General features: G+C 35.4%; 2 protein-coding genes across 14 annotated transcripts in view; both read left to right on the top strand.

Annotated features, from left to right (window-relative positions):
* LOC107225627 overlaps positions 1–13,267 on the top strand; it is a 36,262-nt gene extending 22,995 nt beyond the window's left edge. For 5 of the 12 annotated variants that reach the window (XM_046738679.1, XM_046738677.1, XM_046738681.1 and 2 more), the window contains 6 exons: positions 89–567; positions 694–2,182; positions 2,414–4,057; positions 5,398–5,641; positions 6,232–6,369; positions 6,496–13,267. In XM_046738679.1, the coding sequence (XP_046594635.1) occupies positions 89–567; positions 694–2,182; positions 2,414–4,057; positions 5,398–5,641; positions 6,232–6,369; positions 6,496–6,965 (4,464 nt within the window). In that variant the 3' untranslated portion in view covers positions 6,966–13,267. Of the gene's footprint in view, positions 1–88; positions 568–693; positions 2,183–2,413; positions 4,058–4,646; positions 4,701–5,397; positions 5,768–5,957; positions 6,058–6,231; positions 6,372–6,495 lie in introns of those variants that run through there. The other 7 variants (XR_006904125.1, XM_046738678.1, XR_006904127.1 and 4 more) reach the window with 7 other exon arrangements.
* Positions 13,268–13,780: 513 nt separating this feature from the next.
* LOC107225667 (aminoacylase-1) lies at positions 13,781–19,477 on the top strand. Of its 2 annotated transcripts, XM_046738691.1 has the most exons (6): positions 13,781–13,787; positions 14,163–14,327; positions 15,978–16,147; positions 16,480–16,983; positions 17,672–17,962; positions 18,318–19,477. In XM_046738691.1, the coding sequence occupies exons 2-6, from the start codon at positions 14,171–14,173 to the stop codon at positions 18,459–18,461; spliced, it is 1,266 nt and encodes a 421-aa protein (XP_046594647.1). In that variant the 5' UTR covers positions 13,781–13,787; positions 14,163–14,170; the 3' UTR covers positions 18,462–19,477. The 2 variants fall into 2 exon arrangements, with proteins under 2 accessions (XP_046594647.1, XP_015521691.1); XM_015666205.2 differs by lacking the exon at positions 13,781–13,787 and having other exon boundaries at positions 14,156–14,327.
* Positions 19,478–19,797: the final 320 nt, after the last annotated feature.

Here is a 19,797-nt window from a genome sequence, read left to right as displayed (position 1 = left end):
GCTCTTGGAATTGTCTGCTTCATTTTTTGCATGAAATAACTGTTTTAAATGATATTTTCAATCCTCTTTTTTTTTCTTTCGCAAATAGTTCCTCGTCGCCACTATGTATTTGCCACCGAACACTCCAGTCGTTGAACTTCGTGGGAAATACATGCTGAGTACTCAGCACAGGCCTTCGCATCCGCAAGGTCGACAACACGCACAAAGACCAGGACCTTTTGTGTTTTTTTACCGACTACCACGCGACGGGACAGAAGTTTGTGTTGATACAAGAACTTATGGTAACGACGCGAGGTTCGTTCGTCGAAGTTGTAAACCGAACGCTGAGGTGAAACATTGCATAGAGAAAGGAACATTGCATTTGTACATTGTCACAACGACAAATATCGAAAAAAATGCTGAAATCACTATCAAGCATGAGCAGCACGATATCATGCTCTCTCCGAATCCAAATTCACCTGTTGCACCACTTATTTGTGCTTGCAACAATACGCGAGAGTGTCAAGTCGCCACTATGGGACAACCAGGTAGACGAGGAAGCAACGGAGCCCTTGCAGAAAATGCCGAGTAAGTATCAGTTCGAAGTTATTTTTTTTAATTTCAAATATAAATATCTCTTAGCACGAGAATTTTTGTTTATACATGTTTACAATACCGTTACTCAATATCCAATATTTTTATATTTTCCATCAGCGGTAGGGAAAGAAGACGGCGAGGCAGAAGAAACACAGTGTGCGAAGATAGTGACTCCTTGTCTGCAGTTTCTACTATAAGTGTTACTCAGACGACTCCAACACCTGTGCCAGCACCAACGGCAGCTCCTCCTCGAAGAACTATCACAAATGCAAATGTAAGTGCAACAGTGACACGTCAAGTAGCTAAAGAAGAACCATCAACTACAGTGCAGCAGCCTCTTACTTCGCCTTCGATTACACCATCGCAAGCTCCGGAGTCAAATAAAAAGGACAAAAAGAAAATGACGAGGGAAGAGCGTAAGATGGAAGCGATCATGAAGGCTTTTGAAAGATTGGAAAAAGCAGAACAAAGGAAACAGGAAGTTCAGGCAAGAAATGCACAGAGAAAAGAATCTGGTGGTACGCATAGTGACAACGAGGAAAGTCAAGTTACTTCTGCCCCTCCTTTGAAACAAAAATCCCAAAACACGGAAAGGCCTGTTCGACGAAAGAGGAGAAAGGGTCGCGCGCGAACAACCAGCAGCTCTCATTCACAGCAAAGCAGATGCAGGACAAGATTAAATTCGGCGGACTCTGATATATCGTCGGGAGAAGAGAGTAATTCTTTGCAGTCACCACCCCTTCCGAATCAGAGTTACCCACCGATACGGGGAATGCCTTCTTACACTTCACATCTTCATACTCCAACGAAAGATGTGACCGATAGCGGTAGCGTTGGAGCTACTGGCCATCATGGAATTCCAACAGCTGCTGGCTTGCTACTTGCTTTAGCAAATTCTAATATACCAGGGCCGAGTTCTCCACCTCTGCAGCAGCCAACTCCAATCAAGAGTCCTACGTGCGATAGCGGCGCCAGTAGCAGCTCCCAAAGCTCAACTCCATCTACTCCTCTATCTTCCGCTTGTTTACTGGTCGCAGCAGCTGTCGGGCCATTAGCGCCAGGTTTCAAGTTTCCAAAAACTAAGAAGGTCCTTATGAATGAGTGGCTGAAAGAATCTCCAGATCCACCTCAAACCCATATTCCTCAAATATCCCCAATACCTGCTGTGCCTCCAGCACCATTGAATAATCCTGTCAATCAATTGAACAAACCGACCGACTTCTTGTCACCAACCGATCCATCGCCTGAATTTCTTACTCAAAGTTATGCAGCTAAAAGTTTGGCCACTTTGGTCCAGGCCGCGAATTCTGTTTCCGGAATTTGCGACTCTCCTCCTCAGCGGAGACAAACTATAACTGGAAATTCGTCGTGCTCAGGATCTACTGGCTCTGCAAAAAAAAGGTGGCTAAGACAAGCTATTTCTGAAGAATGCGATTCTCCTAACAGCAGGCCAGAGAGTCCACCCAACGAAATAGTTGCAGCTCCACCCAAAAAAAGAAGGATCGCCAGGGAAAGTTTGTCATCTGACAATTATACGCCGCCTACTACACCAACTCTGCTGACATCTGAACAACCCACACTTTCTCAGCCAACGTGTCATAACGAGGTAAATTGATGAAAACAAGTTCGAATTTCATGTGATAAATTCGATTTGTAATTGCCCTTGGTTAGCCTATTTTTATTCTCAAATGTCGGCAATTTTGTTGATCTATAACTCATGTTGAAAATTCAAAGGAAAGTTATAAGAATAATCTACGCATGTCCAAAAGAAAAACCCCAGTTTCCCGTTTTTTAACATCTTATCCATATCTTACGGGAACCTCGTCTTTTTTTTCAGGATGAATTCGTGGATATGCCTCAATCCCCCATTAATGAGAGATCTACACCGAATTTAGAATATGGACAAGACAATGTGAAGGATGAAGTTGATTCAGAGTCTGAAACAGCAGATGTGCACGAGCTGAAAGAAAAAATCGAGTTCACAAATTCTAAATTTGACAACCCTGAGTCAGCACTTTGCATAAAAGATGAGAAAGATGACGAACCAATGCCAATGGTTAAAAGCGGATCGGTCCTTCCAGAAAAAGCGCTAAGTAACGAGTTTGTAAAAGACGAAAAACCTCTGAAGAATTCACAGTCCCCTTGTAAGTCTGAACCAGCTGTTATCAAAAGTGAAATTTCTGATGCTCAACTAATGTCTGTCAATAAAACTGAACCAAATCAGGTAAAAGATGAGCCAACAGAACATCAAGGAGAGTCTCAACACATCAAAAAAGAACCAATTACGTTAAAGAAGGAAACGCAAGTGGTGCTAATTGAAAAAGGCACAGTGGAAATTGTCGATCAGAATGAACCAGACACAGAAATGGAAGACCTAAGTTCACCGATTGCTGCAATGGAATCGGACGCAGTACTGAAACAACGGGCAGCTGAAATGCGGCTTGAATTTAGTGGCAGTATTGCAGAAATAGTAAATATTGCCAGTGAGAATGAAAAATCCGACGATGACAGGAAGTTTGAGAACAATAGATCCGATGAAGTGAAATCAGACGACAACATGTCTATTGATGAGTTTGATGTCGAGGCGCAAATGATGAAAATTACTGGAGACGATGGAAACGATTACAAAGAGAAAGTCGACACAAGTTCAGAGAAAGACAAAAGCATGGACGGCATTGAGGGGCTAATGGAAAGTTCGAAAGAGGATTCCGAATCCGAAGATAGAGACATGGATGATCTTAAGGAGGAGAGTATTTCGTTTAAAGAATTCCATATAAACTCTAAGATGCGGGCATTTAGAGAGTTTGAGAGAAAACCCGAGAAGAGAGACTTCATTGACTTCGAAAATAAGCAAACGACAAATCGCGACAATTTCGAACCTCCGAAGGTAGACAACTTAGGTGAGTCGGTAACTTTGTCAGAGGAATCTATACTCGAGTCAACGTCGTCGAACATTGATGTGGAATCAATTGCAGATGCTCCGCAAATTCAATTTCCCATTCCACCACTTAGCGAAAGAATACGTAAAAAACCTGAACAAACACAACCCGCCAAGTTGCAGCTTGATTTTGAAGCATCGATCATTGAATCCACTATTGAGATTGAAGTAGGTAATGCTTCGACAGAAGATGGACAAAAATCAATGCTCTCTTCGGCCCTCAGAGAATTATTAGAGGCAAAAATTGATGTTGATCCAGAACTAGTGAAAATGGAGATACCCAACGAAGAAATGAACGTTATTTCTAATGATGATCAAATGGACCGAATTTCATGTACCAATCCTGTTAAAAATGACGATGGTGTCATAAAAACTGATAAAGATCCTGTACGTGTCGAAAACGTTTCTGAGAGGGTGGAGGAAAATGTTTCAAACGAACCTAAACGTTTAAAAGATCCTAGAACTATTACGCCTACGGATATGCCAGCACCACCTGCCTCGAAGCCGGAGATTCCTGCTCCAGTCAAGCGCAAGGTTAGAACGGTAGGAATGTGGTAGAGAGCCTGTCTAGGACAGAATGCTTCTTCCTTTTTTAGTTTTCTCTATTCTTTTTCGTTCTCTCGTAATTATTACTACTCGCAATGGCTGAATTGTCTGAAACCTTTAGGGTGTATGTCGTGTGTGATAATTCAAGTGTATGGCATGACTGAATGATCCTTTTACACTCAAATTCATAAACACAATGCTATATAGATGTCACTGTTATTACATTGCATTTATTATATAACGGTCGCAAATTTATTATAGAATGGCTGGATATAGAACTGATTATATCCAAATCTCTATTTTAATTATCCAAAAGTACCGTTGATTTTATTAGTAACTCAAAATATATTCCAAGTTACCAAAAGCGTAGTAAAGATTGTGCATAATTTGAATACAAGCAAACGTCGTAACAAGTTATAAATTAACTCCAATCTATTTCACGTATGTTGTATTTATTGAACTATTTTTCTTTATATGTGCAATAGAACCAGACATTGTTTTTTTTTATATCCAGTTATTCTCCATTTTGCATGTATTCATAAATTGTTTTCATAAACTGATATTTTTCTTTCACTCCCGATTCTAGGTGTAATCCATTGACGATTTACCTAGAATCGCCAAGACAAAAAATATGCTTAATGTAAGTAGGTAGTTGTAAAAATAGCTGTATGTTTAGCTTGTGATTATTTGAAATACGTATTTTTTTTCGATTCACATTCTTTTTCAAACCTACTTTCTCTCGTATAAAAGCAACAAGATGTAAGCTGGAAATTACGTTAATCAAGGAGTTCGATGTACCATTTTAGCGTTACCCTGATGAAAAATCTCTGCATTAAGTTGAATGTTTCAATAACTAAAACCTCGAATTATGATTACGGACCATTTAATTTTATATGAATTGAAATCACTGACGTTAAATGTACAAATCTTAATCATACATTTCAGTAGCTGAAAGGATAGCAAATTGTTATTCAGTAAGTGTCACCTTAAATAGTTGAAAGAGTCTATTAAATTACGGCAGCAATTGGGACATTCATCTTAGCAATTTAATTCGTCCTTGAAATTGGATGATTGCTGTAAATACTTCTGAATAGGCTTTGCGCATCATTAGCAAATGTGCTATTCCATTACATGTGATGCGTATGTTATGAGCTATGATTGTTCAAACTATTCTCCAGCTTAAAATGATCAGATGCATTTGTGTGAAGTGAAATTTGAAAAGAATTCACCAACTTAGAAAACGTAGGCTTGCATTGAAGTATTATCTTGCACTGTTTTGCAACTAGTGAAAATCCCTAAACTCAGATAATCAATGGAGGCATTCAATTTTTTTGTAGTTGTCAATATCAGAGTATCGAAAACGTAAGCAACAGTCTACTGGCACGCCACCTGAGCCAGAACCAGAGCCATCAACTGACATGTTGTCAGAACGGGGGGGTGCAAGGGGTAGATCAGACAGTGCTAGTAGCGGAACTTCTTCGCTAAGTTCTGATGAAGAAGGAAATTCAAAAGTTGCATTGGATCTACCAAGCTTAACAACTCTACCACTGTTCATCAACGTAGATAGCGATGAAAAGAAAGGCGAGTGATCCTTGGAGCACTTAGTAAAAGATTTGCATATACAGTCGCTGCCATTACCAGTGAGCATAGGGATAGAGTGCTGGATTCAGCGTAAACATCTTTCGGTATATCGGCAATCTCTCGCAGGTCAGTAATTTAGACCTATATGTGACAAGGTTTTCTTAAATCTTAATGTTCTTCTACTATTTCAACAATGATTCAGAATAACTGATGCGCTTCAGAAATGAAACGAAACTACCTACCAGTCAATGCCTTGTTATAACGTAGCAAAGCACTAACCGTTCAGTATTTTGATACTTGTTTTTTTTTAACGTAGCATCCAGCACTCGTCTCTATTCTAGCATAGAATCAATAATAAACAATGCTCAAAAGATGATAATTCTGGCACAAACTCTACGTATGAATAGGCAACCTAGGTAAATGAATTGCACAATTTTACAACTACTTTCACTACTTTGGTGTCATTTTATCCAGAAGTCTTCATAAATCAAAATTCACAATATTTTTCATCGATAGCCTTTAGGTCTTAAGACCTTTGTCTATCCTGAACCTATAAATTACAAGATTATACGAATTTGAACGATCAATAGGTGGAGAAGAAGGAGTAATGGGTTGGTCCGCTGCCCCAACTTTGGTTGAACGCCAGCGAGAGAATCTTACCGAGAGACTAAAACGCGAGTTTGGACTGTTTCTCAGTGATGATGAGGAAGAAAGAGCCCGCAAACAAGGTAGAAATCCTTCATCAATTTTCTAATGTAACCACATTTGAATCATTTTGCTTAATCTCTGACATCAGCATCTGCTATATTCTATAAAACGTAATTGAAAATATCAAATTTTGGTTCTATTTGCAGGTTTGACTGCAGAGGCAATTCTGAAGGCCCGAAAATTATCCCCTTCTGCTCATGCTCCGATTCCTATTGCAGCAACTGTGTATCCATCTCCGCAATTACCTCCTCAACCTTATATACCACCTCCTGGCTCAGCCCCGATCCATTTTCCTCAGTTTCAAGCTAAACCAGTGCCAGTGCAATACTCGAACTTTGCAGTGCCTCAAGCAGTGTCTCAGCCGATATATCCAAGCGCAGCGGCACAACCTTTGCCTAACAAACAGCAAACGCAACAATTTTTAATACCTCAAGCACCGCCGGGTTCTAATCCTTACCCACCGCAGTTCGTACCATCTTCGTCGACTGTTCCAGCCCAGAGATTTCCAACTGCGCCTCCACCACCACCACCTCCGCCACCGCTGACTGCTCAATTTTTTCCACCGCCATCCCAGGCTCAGAAAACGTTCTTCAACCATCCGACACCAAGAACATAACTCACGCTAAGGCTAGTAACGTTGCAAATTTTTTAGTCAAGTGAAAGAACTTTGAAACTGAAATATTTGTTTTGTTGTTGACTACATTGATATTGTCAAATTGTGCATATGCTGGTCCAGTAATTATTATACACAAGGTTTATTACTCCTGGACTGCTGATGAAGCATAAAAACTTAGAAAGTGTCCTCTGAGTTTGAGACACTAAAAAAAAAAGGCTGTGCGTGACAGATGTGACGAGCCTTCTTTCAGAATGTTTTGTACATTTTTTCTCTATCTTTTATTCTTTAATTTTTCTTCTTACTCCCTCTGCATTATTTGTATGCTTTCTAGCAATTACTACGAGAAAACAGTAAGGCATTGGATATTACGAAAAAAACATACCGTACTATCACCCAGTTAGGTCTCAATTTGGTTGTACATATATAAACAAATACGATTGGGGAGTATTTTTAGTCTGTTGTATTTATTCTGACTGTAAGTTAGTGCTGAAACCGGTGTTGCATTTTGTAGTAATGATTCGTCACATTAGTGTTGCGTCTTTCTGATGAAATGTTTTATGACAGAGTTCACCCAGCTTTCGATTGACAAGTTTAAGGCATAGTATTCAAACAGGAAGTGGCTGTTTTTGATATTTTGTTATGTTTTCAAAACGTTGACAATTCGAATATTTCATCACGCGTATTTTCGACCCCCTTTCTCCTCATTTGCTCCAAGAATAATCAGTTTAGAAGTCATACACTTCTCATAAACGAGTCATCCTAATGTGTTGAAACATAGCATTAATCTGTTATCGATAAAACCGATTTCAATTAACACAATATAAGCTGGAGAGATCAATCTCAAGATTTGTTTAATCAACTACCTTACGAACTCTGCTTTAGTTATAGAACAGAACGTAATTAATGATTAGTTCACGATCGTTACTAAATCGAAGATCCGTACGTATGTACATCTTCAACATTACTTGTAATATGCACATTATATAAATTTGAACCTACGTTGTCCATCTTGTCTGTACATATTATTTACATACATGCATAATATAATATAACGATATGAAAATTATATATTTAACTGTAGTTATTTTAGATTCATATATAAACTTATGTCGTATAGGTAAGTGGGGTGCTGTTAAATATTATCAGCATTATGCCCAAAATTCTCTATATTTTATATTTGATTGTAAAATGCCCAATGATTAGTTATAATAAATGAAAAATGCTAAAATTTATTTTTGCGTTCGGATTCGATTTATTGTATGACGTACTCATACACAGGTTAAATGGTCGGACTCTCCAGCTCTTTGCGACAGTTAACGTTCATAGTTCAATTGTGAAATTTGTGCATTGATAACCGTTATTTTTATTTTTTATTTTTGTCGTTGCTGGAGCTGATCGACCAATTTCTTTCGGCCTGGCTTAGCATTATCTAATAAACTTGAATCAAAAAATAATAATTTTTCTGAATTCCTCGTGTATTGGAAGTTTTGAAAAAATGGCGTTTATTTTCTGTATGTCAAAATGAAATTTTTTTTTTTATGATACGGTTTTCCAATAAAAATGTTTTAAATTATATGTATTTTTAGTTAAATAGTTGATAGAGGTACAAATGTATATTTCAGTTAAATGAAAGCAGTAAACACAAGGCGCAAATGAAAAAAGTAAAAAAAAAAATAAAGAAGAAAAAAGAATCATCTTTAAAACATGGGAAAATTATTATCCCAAAACTTAACATTCAACTAAGTACAAAACTCGATGAACGGCGAAAAAAATTTTTAATGTTTAAAACATTAAAACTAGAGTAAAGAGAAAAATATTTATCATGGCAGGAGAATTGTAGAAAAAGTTTTTAAGTAAAAATATGCCATTGCCATTAACATTTTTTACCTCTGTGTATCGCAGAGAACCAGCTCAAATTCTTACATTTTTGCTAAATTCATGACAAAATAAAACCAAAGCGTAAAAGTTTCATCAATAAAGAGCAGCTTTCATGAGAAGTGTGGAACTTTTCAGATTTTCAGATGTATGGAATTTCTGAAATGCATTAAAATGTAGATTGCATTTTCATATTTTTCCACTTTTGCACACACGTTGAAGATTTCTGATTTTATGACGTGCATGTTTGAAATTTCTTTCTATGGGCAACATTAAGTAAAAATATACAGTCACACGTATACATATATATATAAATATTTTTTTGAATAAAATAATCTGCTAGTTACGCAACTACCCAGTGTATAATAATTATATTGCGTTATACATCTACATAGATAATCAATACTTAAGATTTAAGTCAATCTAACTCTTGTATATGTGTACATAGCGTAAGTGTATGATGACTGATGCAGCAGTTAAAATTCGTCACAGTCATGAATTTTTTAAAGATAGGTGGGACACATGCTTTTTTTTTTAACTTAAAGAATATGTGATGTCAATTTTGCTGTAATTTTACATAGAGTTAAAGTATGAATCAAGTATGCAATTAATTCCATAAATTCTGTTGCATCTTACTAATTTATAAATTGGCTGAGTTTTCATCACATTATGTAGTTTGCTGCACACAATACATTTAAAGAACACATTCAAATATATGGCTAGCACTGGTAGTAACATCATCCTCTTTAGTTCCAATGAACCTTTGACGCTCATGGTTGTTTTCAAGCTGCATTATTGGTGCTGACGGCAGATTTAAAAATCTTGTACCTTTCGAATAAGCTTAAATAATGATGCTTTTCTTACATTAAGTTGTAAATTCATTTGTAAATATGTAGTTCCTTGGTAAATTATAACTTATTCAATTCGACATTGAAGCAAAAATACATATGGGGCACTCTACGCCAACTGTACCGACGTTGGACCCTCAATTTTTTGATTTTGTTTGAAATTTTTTATGCCATTGTCCCATCTCCAAAACAGTACTCTCAATTTTTCAGATTATTTTCAGTTAATTTGCATTATCTATGATTTTTGAAAACCAACATGTCTTATGGCATAATTTACAAACCTCATCAAATTCTCAAAAATCATGTATTGGATATAATAATTGTCAAGCTGAGACTTAAAGTAAGCCGGGGATCACCTTGACTCTTTTGTAAGCTCTTCACAGACAAAAAAATATAAGGAAGAGTCAGTTTACTATGGACGTCGCTCAAATATTTTCTCATGCAACACCAGATTTTTAAACTATGACATAAGACGTGTTGGTTTTCAAAAACCATAAGTAATATAAATTCACTCGAAAAATTCTGACGAAATTCAGAGTATTGTTTTGGAATAGGGACAATTGCATAAAATTTTTTTATCGAAATCGAAAATGGTGAATGCCCTATATATTTGAAATTGAAATATTAAACATATTCACAGTATGACGATTTAAAAGCAACGAACAGTTTATTGTTGTTTTTTTGAAGCTTCTATTCGTGGTGGCGATGTGATATAATATTTCATTGAAAAAACTTCTATTGAAATAAATTATGCACAGACTAAATTATAAAGCTCCAGTGTATTAAAAAAATTTATTGGTCAATTCTTTCTAATAAATCTTCTGTATTTTGATGTTGAGACGCAGCTCAATGCAATATATTGGTACAAAATTATGATAAATATAGTGTTAGTTGTTTTTATAAAAGTTCTTATTATCCTCGTAAGGTTGGTTATAAATTGGATGTCTTTATCGAGTACTTCAAATTTCTTAAGTTTTGCATTTTGATACTTGAGATAGAAAAAATGAACTATTTGAATGCTGTAAAGAATTACTTCACTTTATATCTTGCATTAGTTTAAGCTTCTCTGTCTGTTATACAATGCTTTGCATCAACATAATATAAGCGAAGACTATTTCTAAGGTTGTGTGCAAAAGGTTTAAATAGTAGTAATCTGCAAAAAAATAAAACACAAAATTCACGTAAAATTTCTTTAGGCTTGCAAAGAATGAGATCTTTGAACTTGACTTTTGCAATATAATTTTTCACATAAATTGCAGTGTTATAGAAGTATGATATGCTAAAATACCTCAATTTTGAGCTGCCTACGTTAAAGAACATTTCTTTTCCGTTTCAATGTACTGAGGCATAAATACAATTCATTCTAGTGCAGCTAACTGATCTATTTTGATTTTTTAAAAAGATCAAAAAACAGCTTCAAACAATTGCAAACACGGTTTACTCTATCAAATTCTTTTCATCTTTTGCATGTTCCTACTGAGAGTTCAAAACTAGTTTTAATTTAATTCTTTTTTGTAAGCCATAAACATGTTATGTAAATAATTAGTATCCTTCGAACAAATATTGTTACACTAAATCTTTTATGGTTTTTTTTTCTAATATGAAACTAATCATAGGTACTAACACTTGTATTACGTAGGGTTTCATGCATTGCAACGGCTCAATATTCTCTTGGCACTTAAAAAATTTTCTTTTCAATAATTAGCTACACAGCAAAAGTTTTGATAGAACGGATGTATTTTTCAACTTCAACCAAGGAAACTCCAATAATCGTTACGCTTGCAAGACTTAATACATGTTTGAATAATAGGACGATATAACTGCATAGATAACTGATGATGCCCGTCTGGATTCATGTACAGTAATTAATGGTATACAATATTAATACTGTTTCAAATCTAAACACTTGAATTACTAAATCTGTGATAAATTTATCAGAAGTTCGAAATTTCCAGAAATACATTCATAGACCAAACAAGGGCGCAACTATTTCAACTCATCATTTCAAATCTTTGATTGTACTACTTCTAGTGTTGTTGTTTTACAATCGGTTGTACTTGGTTGTAATTGGAAAAAAATTCTCACACAATATCGTCTTCAACAAAGCGTGTAAATTTGTTTCGTTGAATTTAGATTCTTTGAGTATATTATTTACGTTTACTGTATCTTTTTTCCTACCATAAATTACATACATATGCGTATCGATAGTTCCGATGTTAAAATTAGAAGAAAAAAAAAACAGCTACACCCTTACGAGTGAACAATTTGTGTGCAATCTCAAACAATGATACAGCATCTGTTTGCATAGTATATTATATGTACAGCGTGTAATCAGTGGTCTTGATATAGAATGAAGTATTTATTATGTTTGCATACAAATAAGATTCAATCTGGAGTAAAGAAGCTTGATTTTTTTTCAATTGTAACAAGATATCAGCACCAAAGTTCGAAAAATGTCTTAGTATATGGTCATGTGTCACCCTGTTTTAATATAAGCAGCATCTACAATTTCACAGTTAAGAGCACCAGTTTTATTGACATATTAAAAAATTATCCATCTCAAGACTCAATGACCTTAGGTAGTGAAAAAACTTACACTTCTAATACTTCCGAAAATAGGGTGACAAATTACCAAACAAGTAATTGATAAATCTAAATTGTGTTCACATCTGTATTTCAAAATGTATCGAAATATGCTTGCATAGCTTGTTGATTTTATTTATGCTACACACAGTCTTGGCTTTGCCTTGATTCCGTTCAAATGGGCGCAATTAAGGAGTGACTTTAACGTGATAGCTTTGTTGATCGTCTGGCAGTTATCGGACCTTTTCATTCTGCACTCTTCTTGGATAGGAAATTACTGTTAAATACGTACTAAACTGAGAAATTAAGCAGATTTATACGATTACGCAAAAAATATAATATAAAAATACAAGTCTAAGTATCTCTCATATATTGAATATGCAGTGAAAAGTGTAAATACAAGATGTATAAATTAGTTTAGCTGTAGCATATAAATTTTGCAGACCTGTCTCATTTATTGTAACAATTGCAATCGCTTTGCTTGTAACCAACTTAACAACTACCCTGAATATTGTACAATTCTGTTACAACCCTGCTATATTTGTATCATAGATGTGTTAGCATAATAAGTAATTATTCGTACTATTCGACATAAGGTAGCATAAAAGAGAAAGAATTAAAGTGGTCTAAAATAATTGTTTCAGTGTTGTAAATAAATTAGAATATAGCTAATAATAATTACATACATATATACATATATATAAAAATATATACATAAAAATTTGAAATATTAATATTAAAAATAATATCAGAACACATATTATAATTTTTTATTTGCGATTCGCTGTTACATGTATGTGCCTAGATATAGCAATGTTATATTAATTATATGATATGATGAATTAATTCATGTTATTAAGTAATAAGTGTAACGAGTTCTTCAATATCAGATATTGGATATGGTATAAATTTATTATACAATATTGTAAAGAGCTCATATTTAGGCATACATGAAATTTAATAAAATCGAAATACATTTTACGAATTAAAATACAATTTCTTCATAGTTTTTTTCAGAGAAAGATAGCCCTTCACTTTTTATCATCATATTTTTCAAAACGTGATATCAACTTCAGTAAAATAATGTTTAGACTTTACTTCTTATCTCATCCGAGTCAATAACTGCTTATCATTTAAACTCTTAATAATTTCCTGCAAATTCCTCAATATTTAATTTAATTATTAATTAGATCCGAACGAATTTAATTCGTATCCGAAAATTGGGTAACTGGAACGAGAATGACGATTTAAAATTATTTTCATTACGTGTGTGGATGTGATTTTAGTTGTTCAATTAATTCACGCAAATTCATTTACAAAATTATGGAATGTGTACATCTGTGCTGGATCTGGCAACTTGTACTCGATAAATAACGTGCTATAAATCATCGTCTTGTCTTATCTCTGACAATATATGGGCCTGAGTATCTACGCGCAATACGTTATCAGAAGGTAACTACTGTGAAATAAACGTTTTTACGTCGTATTTATCACAAGCTTACATGATACGTGTGCTGTATAAAACAACACGGGTAAGCATTGTTACGTCTAGCCAGTTTCATAAATACCATTAAATATCTTCTGTGTAGAACGACTGAGGAATTAATTGTAAACAGCCTTACGCAGCGTATTCGCGAGGAACAATATGCTATTCAATGCAAGCAAGACGCAACTGGTAATTGACCTAATAAAATACAAGTGAATAATGGTCCAGTTTTAATAATTGTTATCTCGTGAAAGAGGACGCCTTCAGAGTCACTTTTGAATGGGGATTTAAATTATTGCATCTCGCGCCCCTCCTACGCGCCACTCGAGATCGCGCAACGCGATTGGCTGAACGCCGTGACGTCATTATGAGGAGAATATTTCCATTGGTTAAATCGACGCAAAGCGTCTGCTATGACAGTCGACTTCACGGCGTCCGACGCGGCGATCCGATCAGCAGGTCACGCAATGTCCTCGCTGTACCCGAAACAGTCTCAGCTGGAGGCAACAGCTGTAGAGAATTTTTGTGAATATCTCCGAATACCAACGGTCCAGCCCAACGTAAATTACGGTGAGTAATTCGGCAATATATCACTGATAAAGCCTCGTATTCCAAGATTGAAATTTTCTACCGGCCGATAATCTGGTGTGAATTATAAATTTAAATTGAACAGTTTAAAAGTGCGTGCATAGCGATTGAACGGGGTCGTACAACAACGCGTTTCCTCCTTAGCTAAATTAGCCGATCATTACCGGAGACCGACATCCGTCATGATTTCAACCACGGCCAGATGAATGTGGGCGTGTTGCTTGTGCCACGATAGTAGTTATCTCGGCAGTTTGGTCGAAGGTGAACTCTGAAAAGGACGCGGCGTCCAAGACGCTATCCAGCCATTGTCTGCCCCACCCTGCATGTATCAAGAAATGGTATATTACTCGTTTAGTCATTTTTTTTATCCATAGAAAGCCGATCCGTTTTATCGAAAAAGCATTCTGCGAAATTCCTCCGGCTTTAAACGGCATACGTCTTTATTTAAGGTCGATTTAAAATTATCCCCCGCCGAGCACAGCCGAACTCTTTATTCTCAGAGTCCGTGATGTGTCTTTTTTTTGTCGCTACGTGTTTTTTTTATCCTCACGCCTCTTTCCCGGACCCGGAATCTTTGTTTACGATTTATGTCGCCAAAGTCATTGGCGGATACTCCGCGATCTGTTGTTTAGACACTCTGAAATACTCGCAATATTCGCGCATTTCGTTAAGTTTGTGAAACGCATTTGCGAAAACTTTTGTGCCTCACGCAATCATTTTGCGTTCGTATACCTCTACGGTCGCCGGTGAAACGATAAGAGATTTTCAATGTGAAAACAGGTTTTCATGTCGAGCGTATATAAATTTTTTAAATCGCAACTGATTATTGATTCGTGGTAAGGCGTTGCTTCGTTAAATTGATTTTTTTGCCAGCCAAGAAACAATAGCGTCACTTCTATTCACGTATACAATATTGGTTGCACGTCAGTTTCATCACTAATGGTCATTTTTTTATTTATTTTTTTTTCATAACATACTCATTCAAGTAACTATTCTCTTTGTTATAATCGTGCTAAATGCGATCTGAAGTTACATCCGCATTATACCTACACTGCAATTTGCATTTCAATTTTTCAATGGGATTAAAGGAACTACTCTGCTAATTACAAACATTCGATATTTTATCACAAATTAGTCTTGGAGGTGCCTTTTAATAAACGAAGTAAAACAAATACCTTTGTTAATTTTAAATCATAGTTTGCAGTTCGCGAGTTTAATTTATTACAAAAATTTGACAGCAAGCTCGTTCTGATGATCAATAAAATGGTAATAAAATGAAAGTACTAGTAGTAGTTGCAACACTTGTTGATTGTAATGATTGTGCAATTTTTACCACCATTTTACACTCAATTTATTCTTCTACACAATTATTTAACTATCCTGCTTTACAACATACCGTATTTTCAGATTGAGAATTCCTTTGCTACAATGTTATAAGCCATTCTCTGGCGATATTTTGTCAGTTGGCTAAATTTTTTATGTATATATGTATTTGAAATTTTTTTATAACAAATTTACGACTTCATAGTTTTTAATTTTATTTTTGAATTAATCCGTCAATGATTCTGGTGTAACTAACAAAGTAGATCATGAAGTTTGGGAACCCGTTCTACAGCAAGTTTTCGATTTCAGATGACTGCGTCGCTTTTCTACAAAAGCAGGCAAAGTCCCTCGACCTGCCACTCAAAGTGTATCATGTGCATCCTGACAAGCCAATCGTCATCATCACCTGGGAGGGACTCAAGCCATCCTTACCTGCTATTCTCTTGAACAGCCACATGGATGTCGTGCCAGTTTTTGCTGTAAGCAATGCTTCTACATTTGACTTTTTACCATCGCGCAGGTTCATCTTATTCTTGTTCCAAATCGCAAAAATTTCAAGCAACTTGATCAAATACTTAGTATGGGTACTAATTATGTCTGTAAGGTGTAATTGTCTATGGAAGCGCTCAAGTTAATCGATCATCACTTTTGATTCAATTTTTATTACTTTCTGCAACAGTTTCTGTACAATGATGTAAAACTGTGTAACAATTCGGTTGTTACGATACTGGAAGTTTGTAACAACTGTCACTAAATTACAGTCTTTTGGCTTGGAGTAAGCCATGAGATGAATTAGAAAAATTTATTTCAGGATCAATGGACGTATCCGCCATTTAGTGCGCACATGGATGAGAAAGGAAATATATACGCACGCGGAAGTCAGGATATGAAATGCGTCGGGATTCAATATTTGGAAGCAATACGACGCCTGAAGTTGAAGGGTCAGTGTTTCAACAGAACGATTCACTTATCCTTTGTACCTGACGAAGAAATCGGGGGAGTACTTGGAATGAGAGAGTTTGTCCACACAAAAGACTTCCAGGCATTGAATTTGGGTTTCGCTCTGGACGAAGGAGTTGCATCACCGACCAATGATTTTTTTCTCTACAATGGCGAGCGATCTTTGTGGCATTTATGGATCTATTGCCCAGGTAATCCAGGCCACGGATCGCTAATGCTGGATAATACAGCTGGAGAAAAAATCAGAATTGTTATTGACAAATTCATGGACTTTAGAGCGAAAGAAAAAGCCAAGCTCAAGGATCCAAAAGTCAAGCTGGGAGATGTGACTTCAGTTAATCTCACGCAATTACAAGTAAGCCTTGAAACGTAATAAATTTTTTTCATTTCTTTAAATTCTGTTCATGTCATAGCATTTCGTTCAATTTAATTTCTTTCCTTACTCTTCGAAATAATGTTGCTTTTGATTTAAATTTAACTTTATATAAACGCTGTTTTACTTTAAGTATTACGAGAACTGGCAATTAAAGGTTAGATGACAAATTATTGAAAGTTTAATCTGATAATTCCAGCCTGAGATCAAATCTTCGAAGATTCTAGGCTCCAGTATAAATTTCAAAAAGGCACTTGAATCAATATGATTTATTCATCCAGATATAGGGTGTGAAATGAACTTTTCTCAAATCTCTCATTATTTTTGATAATAATCATACAATAATTTGAGAGTAAGCTACGGGATGCTTGAAAATACATACATTTATTAGGCATTGGTCAAATTACTTTTCGCAATGTTTTTCTAAAAAATCAATTGCAAGATCAATGAATCTCTAAAGAATTCGTTTTTGTTTTATTTTACCATGCCTTGATCACTAGGATGATAATATTGGTGAGTAGCCTTGAAATTGATTGGAATATGAAACGTTTCTGACGATATTATAATATTGTTTTGGTAATTTTTGTGTCCAATTGTGCGAATATAATTTCAATAGCAGCCTACTTCTGAAAAAGATGCACTTCATAATAATGCAATCTTTATTTTTCAGGGAGGTATACAAACCAACGTAATTCCAGATCAATTGGTAGTTGCATTTGATATTCGTATTGCTGTTACTGTCGATGAAAAAAAATTCGAAGATATGGTGATGGGATGGTGCAAAGAGGCTGGAGATGATGTGCATGTTAAATTTGAGCAGAAAAACGAGAAAATCGAAACCACTAAAGTAGACAGTACAAATCCATTCTGGGTGGAATTTAAAAAAGCCAGTGATAAACTGGGAGTGAATCTCGACATCGGAATCTTCCCCGGAGCGACTGACAGTCGCTTTGTGCGATCGGTAAAAGATTTAAATATAACGCTAAAGAAAACCAGAGATCGAGATCGTACATATCTTTTCAGAAGCGATCTATGATGCATTCGAAATTCGTCTTTTTAAATTTTTCGCGTCTCCAACAACTGTCTCGACCAATATGTGGAAATGAATTTCCATGACTTCATATAGACCACAGATCCGTACATTTATTTACAATTTTTGTATAAGATCTGATTGAAACGAAATTCAACCTCGTTAAGGGGAAAAAGAATTCTACATGTTCAAAAGACGTTATTAATTGCGTATATGACTTATTAAGTGCACGTACACTTCCGTTTTTTAATGTATGTAAATGATAACATTGACTGAATTTAACCAGGTTGGAATCCCAGCGATTGGTTTTTCACCGATGAACAATACGCCGATCCTTCTTCACGATCACAACGAGTATCTAAATAAGGATGTATTTTTGCGTGGTGTTGAAATTTACACGGAATTGATACCAGCTGTGGCAAATGCTTAGAATTCATCACAGTTCGTCTGAATATGAATTTTCATGACCTGATATTCCAAGGAAGATGAAGCAGTACGAAGTGAGAAGTATGAGGCATGAAATGTGGTAAGAAAATATGAAATATAGTTGGGGTGAAAAGTTTGTTAAAGATATATAATATTTTAATTTAATGATGACGTTAAACACAGTTTGACTGAAGTGAACTGAGACAATAATCAAAAATAGGTAATTCCAGTAATGAAAAATCGTTTTTTAAAACATTATTGAACAGCACGAGGTACATCCCAAGTTCTATGGATGATTCAAATTATTCTCAATTAAATGAAAATATATTCATGAGTAATGGTAAACTGAAACTTGAAGAAAAAAACCTGATTAAAACAAAGCCCGGTGTAATTTGAACAAACATGCAAACAATGCAAGGTTTGATTTTTCATTTTGATCATTATTATTTTCGTTTTTGAACGATTTTTCAAAGATATATAATCATGTGAATATCATACGTTGATTGAACGAAAAAATTAGAAATGTGTAATCGATTATTATCTTTTGGATGGGGCAAAATGTTGAACATTAATTTTGCCATTGTGCACTAAAAATGCAGTTAAGAAACATAAATTTGCTGAAGTTCTAATATGCGAAAACGAAAAATGTCAACATGAAAACGATGAAGTAGAAAATCAAAATCATGGAAATCAATGTCTAGAAAGAGATGAAACAGTGAAAAAGGAAAAGAAATAATATGTTGGAAGAGAAGATAAAAAAAATTATATTTCTACGTATGCGTACGTGCACATAGATATATTCATATATTTTTGAAATAGTTATTTTAAGCGTGTTATAATAATCATTAAGCTTGTTTGAAATATTACATGTTATTACATTAAAAAACGAAGACATCTGCATTGAACCCGGAGTTGATAGATTTGATATCGCGTTGTTGGCACCGCAACTAAAAAAAAAAAAAAAGACGTAAAATTTGTGGTGTAATTTTCTCTTCATAATACCAGAATTCACAACAATAATTATTTTTCGTTTTCTTTCCTTTTTTTTTGCCTAGTGTGCAGGTGACGGTGTTCAGCTGTCTTCTCTCTTTCTCTCTTTTCCTTCGCAAGGAATACAACGTCGGCTGTATCTCGATGTGTAAGTGAATGTGTCTCGTCTTCCCGCCATTATCTTACGGCACGTTAGAGCGAGTCAGAGAGAGAGAGAAAGAGAGGAACGAACGGTAAATACCTTTGCGGCTCAGTTTCATTCTTAACGGGGCAACCCGACTCCCCTTTATCGTAAAGATAATGGACTCGTCTGTGGCATGTGTATATCCTCCGCAAAATAAATCTCAGGG

This window comes from Neodiprion lecontei, chromosome 4, assembly GCF_021901455.1.
Source record: "Neodiprion lecontei isolate iyNeoLeco1 chromosome 4, iyNeoLeco1.1, whole genome shotgun sequence".
Taxonomy (NCBI): domain Eukaryota; kingdom Metazoa; phylum Arthropoda; class Insecta; order Hymenoptera; family Diprionidae; genus Neodiprion; species Neodiprion lecontei.
This window is presented reverse-complemented; position numbering and strand designations above follow the sequence as displayed.

Bases quoted from the DNA above. Each gene is read 5' to 3' on its own strand.
- LOC107225667 (XM_046738691.1), top strand. From the start codon at position 14,171: ATGACAGTCGACTTCACGGCGTCCGACGCGGCGATCCGATCAGCAGGT. The intron at 14,328-15,977 runs GTGAGTAATTCG...TTTCGATTTCAG, and splicing joins CCAGCCCAACGTAAATTACG to ATGACTGCGTCGCTTTTCTA. The intron at 16,984-17,671 runs GTAAGCCTTGAA...TTTATTTTTCAG, and splicing joins TTAATCTCACGCAATTACAA to GGAGGTATACAAACCAACGT.